An 8,626-nucleotide genomic window follows, 5' to 3' on the forward strand; every position below is an offset into this window, starting at 1 on the left:
GTCGAAGTGAACATCCATTAATTTTTTTGAACAAATCTGATATATGGGTTAATCTGGCTGTTATTCACAATATTCACAATATTCACAATATTCGAAACTTCAAGCCGCATTTAAATATTTCTTGGTGGGAGATCATAGAGGATTCGAAAAAGCGTTTTTCAATCAGTAGACGGATGATTTCAATCTCTCCGAAATCACGTGGAAGAGATCATGCAATAGCTTCCTCTGTCCAGACGTGGACCGCTTTGTCATTCACTCCTCCGCATCTTGCCTTTTGGACAATTATAGTGCTGCAGCTCTCTCTTAACCCTTTGAAACCGGATTTGTTCCAAGCGTTACTATAGAGTTTTTTTCTGCGTATTTCTGTGGTTTTGGTGCTCAGCAGCATAGAAAGGGTAGAATATGACGTAGATTTTTTTTTTCTGGATATCTTAGGTTAGGTCATACAAATTAAATTGTTCTTGCGTTTAGATATCAAAGTCTACGGGTGTAACGGTAACTTCTTTCATTATACAAAGTTACGATTTGTAATTCATCATGTCCAGTGAATCTTCTGAAAGTTCAATAGACAATATCAGATCAGTCGAGATATCCTAGGCCATCGAAACTGTTATTGAGTTTAGATCCTATCAAGGATCCTATAGTCTACGCGTGTAACGGTAACTTCTTTCATTATACAAAGCTACGATTTGTAACCTATTATGTCCAGTAAGTCTTCAGAAAGTTCAGATCAGTCGGGATATCCTCGGTCATCTAAACTGTTCTTGAGTTCAGATCCTGAAATCTAGGTATGTAACGGTAACTTCTTTCATAATACAAAGTATTCTATCATGTCCAGTAAGCCTTCTGAAAGTTCAACAGGCAGTGTCAGATCAGTCGAGATATCCTAGGCCATCCAAACTGTTCTTGAGTTTAGACCCTAAAGTCTACGCTTGTAACGGTAACTTCTTCATTATACAAAGCTACGATTTATAATATATCATGTCCAGTAAGCCTTCTGAAAGTTCAAATCAGTCGGAATATCCTCGGTCATCCAAACTGTTCAGATCCTGACATGTACGCATGTAACGGTAACTTCTTTCAGAATACAAAGTATTCTATCATGTCCAGTAAGTCTTCTAAATGTTCAAAGACAGTATCAAATCAGTCGGGATATTCTCGGTTAATCAAACTGTTCTTGAGTTCAGATCCTGAAGTCTACGGGTATAACGGTAACTGATTCATTATACAAAGCTACGATTTCTAATCTATCATGTCCAGTAAGTCTTCTGAAAGTTCAATAGACAGAATCAGACAGCCGGGATATCCTCGCTCATCCAAACTATTCTTGAGTTCAGATCCTGAAGTCTACGCATGTAACGGTATACCTACGGTTCATTATACAAAGTATTCTGTCATGTCCAGTAAGTCTTTTGAATATTCAATAGACAGTATCAAATCAGTCGCGATATCCTAGGTTATCCAAACTACTCTTGAGTTCCTCCTGAAGTTTGCGGATGTAACGGTAACTTATTTCATTATACGAAGCTACGATTTATGATCTATAATATCCAGAAAATCTTCTGAGTTCAAAATGTACATCATCAGATCGGTTGGGATCATCCAAACTATTATGATGGTAAAAATCTAGCATCTACAGCAACAGCAATTGAGGGGGTTAGAAGCAAAGGGGTGTAAGTGCAAAAAACCTACTTTCGAGGAAATGAGGTTTAAAGTTTTCGACCCATTTTTCATCCCATACAAAATGTATGGAGCTTCAAAATCAACCCAATTTTCTCTGATTTATTGTAATTTTTTCAATCATCGTAGAAACAATCTTAAAAAAGTTCTTGAAAGCTTGAAATCTGAAGAATTTAATGATATGCTCAGCTCAAAATCGACAAATTGGTCACTTACACCCCTTTGATTCTGGGCCCCTCAATTGAAGTTTCTGTTGTAATGATTGTATCTCATGGGGTGGGACACTCGATATCATATTACAAATATTATTTATATTAATGCGGATATTACAAATATTATCTAGTGCTCATAGATATGTTGGGGTTGTTTGCAGATGTCAAAACATCATATTTGAATTAGGAAAACAAATATCATTTAGACACTTGAACCGGATGAAAGTGCCGTGTACAGCTTTTTTTTCTTCTGCTCTCAAATAGTCCTTTTTGATGTAGACCAGGTGGACTTGCAGATTTATTTTCAATGAGCTTTATATCTTTGAAGTTTAATGATGCCCTTTACGAGGCACGGCAAAGCTACGGCCGCATAATGGGACCCAAAAGACGACTGAACGTTGTTTTACAGAGCGACTACGGCTTCGGTCGGCTTCATTCTCTTGGGGGTCGATTGGGAGGGCCTCGTAGGCCGGAGATCTGACCTGACATGCTTCAAATCAGTAGTATTCTGGGTGATGTCACTTGTGTATTTGGCTGTCGCGGGCTATCTATGGTCCGGAACTGCTTGGAACTTTCGAAAACCGAATAGTAAAACGAACATTTCGAAAGCTATTGTGATAAGCTTTATTTTGTTTGCAAAATTAAGATGAATTAAATTATAAAACATTGTGAAATTTATTGCAGTATTAATCATAAAGTTTTCATGTCCAAGAAGATCAGCCTAGCCATTTAGCGGGTCAGCGTTGGTCTCTGCTAATCCTTTACAGAACATCTGTAGAAACTCTGGCTGGTCGGGGTGAAATCTACGGCTGACGACGGCTGGGTGGAAATGGTCTCGATTGTAGCTCGTTGCTGTTGCTTTGCTGAGAGGTTGAGTTTGATCGTGTTTAGGGTCTCGCTTTTTAAACTGTGCGCCGTCTGGACGTGTTACCAGAAAAAAGTTAGCCTGAAATTGAAAAACAATCTTTGCTAGAAGTAAAATTAGTGGGATAATGATAATAACTTACCGTTTTGGGCTGCATAAATCATTATATTTACCTTCATATGTCAGTAGTCTTTGTGTATAGAAAAACACAGCCACCTTGATCTGAAACATCGATATTAGTGAACTAATATAATATTATTCGATATTAATACATATTACTGCCGATATTAATGAGTGTCCCACCCCATGTTGTATCTATTTCATTTATTTAGCGTTATAAAAATTATAATTGAACTGAATCAACAATTCTTCACCACAACACTAGGTTCGCGACTGCAGTCCTTATCCTCGACCGCTTTCCACATTTGCCTTAAGATTTGTGCTCGAGATGTGGCTTCGTCATATCTTCACCTTAACTGGAAGTTCTTAGTAGTGTGGAAGTTTAATAATACTGAAATATCTCAAAGGTGTTTTGGATTGGCTTTGAGTTTCACAGAAGTTCACGGAACTGGGTGGGTTAGACTTGGTAACGTAACTTTTTATAGCACAAAGTTTGACTACAACGAATGCAGGTTTTAAACAAAATGAGTTTTATAAAAGTTTGAACAACCTTTATTGTTTCAAATGTACATAACAATGCATACTAGTATTTGAAGAATATAAGTAAACATGGTTCATCATGTATCATTATTAAGTCAAGCAGACTAGCATTGCAAGTGTAGATATGAAGCTGTGTACTCCATGAAATATTTGATGGCCTAAATTATCACAAATCTATCATGAAGTGATAGGTACTTGAGAGTTAAAAGGTTCATGAACTATATTTGGTAGTGTAACGTTACTATCTAAAACGAAATCACTTCGTGTTACAGTGGCTGTTTTGCTCCATAACAGTAACGATAGCCCATAATAGCCCAATAATATATAACAACGCTTATTGTTCCTCGAACCACTTTGGTAAGTACAGCGGATTATGTAACACTTCTTCACGTAGAGTGACAAAAGCTATTATCACAATTGTAGACCTGTAGCTATGGTCTCCAAAGTTGTTCGGTTGATCTGGAATATTTCAAAATTATCTTGGAATGGCCCATGCAATGCCAGGAAGATTACAGATTACAATTGGATATGTAATGTTATAGTTCATTGTAAAAATTACTACTGTTACAGTCAAGAGCTAAACTTCAATACAGTTTGAACGTCCCTTCATGTCCCAAAGGTTCACAATACTATATAGTAGACTTCATGTTGATCCAGTAACCGCGATTGATTATGCAACGTTACACAGTATAACAGATATGGCTACTGTTACGAGTGTAGACCTGAAGTTCTGAACTCCAAGGTAGTTTAGCTGACCTGGAATATCCCTATAGTGTCTCTAAATGACATTTGAGTTTTCAAGAGCTTCACGGTTCCAGCAGATTATGCAATGTGATTATTTATGGCGAAAACACATAAAGTTATTCTTGTAGATTTGACGGACTTTACTACAGGACAGTTTGGAACATCCCAGAATATATAACACCTTTTGGTGTTCTTGACAAAGGTTAAATAAATATATATGAACGTAACCCATATCTAAATTCAGCTTTTACAACAGGTATGTCAATCAGTTCGTTTCTCCAAACTTTATGGTGTTCAGAATCAGGACGTTCTAGGTTGTCAGTGAAGTCTGAAATACAAATATTCCCATTTTTCCTTAATAGAGTACTCAATTTGCAACAACTTTGCCAAAGACAGTATTCTGTTGTATTAAATGTGTGAATTTATACAGCCGTTTCTATGTCTTCGACTCCAAAGGGTTAAACTCTGTTTAAAACCCAACAAAAAGAAGGCATAGATTAATCACAATTTTTAATGCAAGACATGACTAGGAGGTAGGTACGCAATGCTAAGCTTATTAGAAACACATTCAAGGCTTCAGATCCAGATTACAGTTAGGCAGCGATTTTCTTAATTCCTCCTCAACTTTCTGCAAATTTTTCACGTATGGTAAATTGTGCGTGCTGAGCTGTTTCAACTTCTTTAAATCTCTAAGAGTCAACAACCCAAAGTCCGTTATATTTTTGCAGTTCGAAACCTCCAGTTCCTCGAGGGTATTAGCCACGAAATGCAACTTGGCCAGCGCTTGGTCTTCCAGGTAGACGCAATTGTGCAGCTTAATCTTCCGAAGCCGGGTCAGACCCTTCAAATGATCAAAACCAATGTGCATGATTCCGGAATCCGTTCCGTCAAACTCCTCGATCAGTACCGGGACCGACTCGTTCGGCAGCAGATTGTAGTTGACTTGCTGGTGTGGTACGTTGACGAATTTTGCTCTGGCGCCGTTACGAAGGAGCCACTCGGCACACAGCCGATCCGGGCCGACCACTTTGAGGCGTGCGGTGTCCACCCGATTGAACATCATGTTGATCCATCCCCAAAAGTGCCGGGTGGTTGTTGCGGTTGTGGGGGAGTTTCGTGCCGTGCCGGCCGCTGCTGGCCCAATGCTTCGCAGCGCTTGTAAGGCCAACATATTAGTTTATTTTTCTGAAGAATCAGATGAATGTAAAATTAAGATTTACAAAAAGGCAGATTTAACTAACGACTTACCAATTTAATTTAATTTGGTCCAATTAATAATATTATGATCACAAAAAATCATAAAATTACGCTTCTGTGCGATCAAAACAATCAAAATGTCAGCTGTTCGCACTGTTATTGAAGACTGTTGAAATTTGTGTTTATGAAATATTTCAGAATACGAAGACATGTACCGTAAACTGGGGTGATTTGCTATTTGGGTTGTTTAGTGAATTAAATATTGCCATTTTCTTTAGCCTAATCGAAAGCTCATTTCTAGATTGAGTTTAAATAAGGGCGAAAATAACATGAGACAGTTCTCTTCATCGACTCTCTCTTCTTCAAATTAAAGTGACAAGATGCAAGTAGGGGTAGGCGGGGCAATATGGACACCCGGGGCAGAATGGACACCCTCAATATTTTGGAATATGCGAACTTTTTTGAACTTTTAATGAATGGAGAATATACTCCATTTGTCTAAAACGTAGTTTCAGGAAAGAAACATTCGAAATTAAAATTATACTTGATTTTACACGAAAAAGTTGCGTCCTCCGTTTTTTGAGCATGGAAATTATAATTTTCACACCATTTAAAATAAGATTTAGTGATTTATTATTGCAGGTCGATTAAAACCTGATATTTCTAGAACACATGCAAGTAGTTTTGCTGTATCTACATGCTTAATATGTTTATATTTTCTTCTTTATTATATCAAAAATCAAGTTTGGAAATATCTTCTGCTGCCGGGGCAAAATGGACACTTACCTTTTTTAAAGAAGCGGCAAGGGAAAAATATAACCTAAATCACAAACCAACCAAATTCTTCGATTTCAGTATATTTTCGGTTAAATGTTCACTATAGTAGACATAGGGTGAAACAAATTGGTCAAAAGACGACAGCAGTGGAAAATAGTTGTTCTAGGCACATGCCGACAAAAACGAAGCTTTATCCAAAACAGGTTGAATTTAGATTAACTGAACAAAAATGAATCACTCCGGCGTATTATTCATCCATAATAGTTGTTTTGTAATGAAATGACTTTATAGGTGTAAATAATGTACGAAATTCGTAAAAGTCTCATGGTGTCCATATTGCCCCATGGGGGTGTCCATTCTGCCCCGTATGCTTAGAAACGGTCATGAAAAACTAACATTTTTCATAGGGTAGGACGGGGCAAGATGGCCACCCGGGGCAAGATGAGCACCCCTCCGTTTTACTACTTTTATGATGAATTTTGCCCAAACAACTTCATAATCCGTTAGAATAATGTTCATCCTGTTTGTAAACCTGATAAAAGGTGCTTCATAATGGACGAATTTAAAAATATCGTCAAATTAGTCAATAGCATGGATTTTTAGCATTTTCTTATAAGAAATCATCAGAATAAAACAAGGTTTTTATGTCAGAATCAAATTTTTACCATAATTCTGGTTATCAGCCAACATTACTAGCTTACTGCAAAGCATTTTAATTTACATTAGAAAATATTTTCTAAAAACAAACATTAAAATTTATTCAATTTTAGTTATTAACCTATAATGGGGCAAGATGAGCACTCATTATTCCCCATCAGGGGAATATAGAAAATATTTTGAAATTATTGTAATTCACTCAATAGTGGCGGACATAGGTTTCCGTAACCTCTGCAACTATTTGATTGCGTGAATTCCTGAAAATAAGCAACATAATAATCGTTTATTGTTTTTCGGGTCATTTTGTATAAAGTATTATAAAATCGCATTTTTTTCAATAACCAAAAAAAAATATCATTTTAGAACGTGATACCATAGCTATAAACAAGGTTCACTATATCAATCACTGTATGGCCAATTTATTGTTAAAATATTGTGATTTTAATGAAGTGCTCTTCCTGCCCCGTAGTGGTGCTCGTCTTGCCCCGTAGCATGTTCGAACTGATCATAAAACATCTTTTTAACAAATAAATCACACTTATTGTGAATTTTGAACCCTCCCATGTTTATGGGTGATAGAAAACATGATATAGTAAAGAACTACTGAGAGGTACTTTGAAAAATTGTGTTAACTTACAATAAACTCAACGTGATCCTTAGGGTGCTCATCTTGCCCCGCACTACCCTAACATTTTTTGAAGTGGATAAATCATTTTTCTTCGTGAGCATTCTTATGCAATAGATGCTAAATAGACTTTAAAAGGATACATGTATCAAAAAACTAAACTTTTTTGACATCTTGCCAGGTAAAGTTGGCAAAAACCTTAGGGTGTCCATATTGCCCCGCCTACCCCTATTGTTGAACTTTTTGGTCATAAATCACGGTGTGTTGAAACAGGATTATTATCGCACTTTCATGAACCTAAAATATTTTTTCGTTATAAGTTAGCCTTAGCTGTATATATTAAGATTCTGGAGGTTAAAAAATCTTTCATCGGGGAAAATTAAAATAAATTCGATTTTAGTAGTTTTCCACTTTTCCCATATGATGTGGTATTACGCAAATCTGATGAACCTAAACTCCGCTAGAAAAAGTCCCCTTTCTAATAATACATTTGAAACCATTTAGTGAGAAACGAATGTAAAAGTCTTTACAACGAGTTTAAATTTGTTTGGTATTCGTTTCATGTGCCCAGCCCACTACAGTCTGCCGAAAGTCATAAATCATAAAGTCTACATTTCTACCATTTGTCCGGCACATTGATATTTGCAATGGAGGTAAACAAATACTTCCCATTTGTGCGACTCATACATTTGAGGAAGCGCCATACACCTGTGACTCGTAGCATTTGCAGCACATACTCTTCATGTGCTAATTTGCCTGAAATGGTGGGTATTGGTTGCACATACGTTGCATGCCAAACCATGTAACGATACACCTAAACGACGATCACACGGCCACGAAAGATGCTTTGATTGGAAAATCATTAAACAAATATGGTGACTTAATCACGCTTATTTTTCAATATTCATGTTAACAGTACATTTACTTGTTCTGAGCTAGTTTAGCAGAAATACTGATAGCTCTTCGAATGTAATAAAAACTTTCATGTTTATTTTGCTCTGATTTTGATGGGGTCGATGTTTTACTAACAAGTGAAAATTCATCCTATAAATACTTTTGTTTGCATGTAGGACACATAGGGCCGATTTCTTCACCCTGACTTAAGCGTTAAACCAGATTTAACTATATGGGTAAGCCTGGTTTACCGGTTAATCCGAGGTGAAGAAATCAGCCCTTTGTGGATAGCTTTTGATAACTCTTTCGGCACAC

At 36.8% G+C, this 8,626-nt stretch overlaps 1 protein-coding gene across 1 annotated transcript; it reads right to left on the reverse strand.

Moving 5' to 3' along the window:
- Positions 1–3,402: 3,402 nt before the first annotated feature.
- On the reverse strand, positions 3,403–5,554 carry LOC109408510 (ATP synthase subunit s, mitochondrial-like). The gene is made up of 2 exons (XM_019681840.3): positions 5,410–5,554; positions 3,403–5,346 (listed from the first exon to the last, which is right to left on the reverse strand). The coding sequence occupies exon 2, from the start codon at positions 5,330–5,332 to the stop codon at positions 4,730–4,732; it is 603 nt and encodes a 200-aa protein (XP_019537385.3). The 5' UTR covers positions 5,333–5,346; positions 5,410–5,554; the 3' UTR covers positions 3,403–4,729.
- Between the last annotated feature and the right edge of the window lie 3,072 nt (positions 5,555–8,626).

The sequence above is a fragment of the Aedes albopictus genome, chromosome 3 (assembly GCF_035046485.1).
Source record: "Aedes albopictus strain Foshan chromosome 3, AalbF5, whole genome shotgun sequence".
Taxonomy (NCBI): domain Eukaryota; kingdom Metazoa; phylum Arthropoda; class Insecta; order Diptera; family Culicidae; genus Aedes; species Aedes albopictus.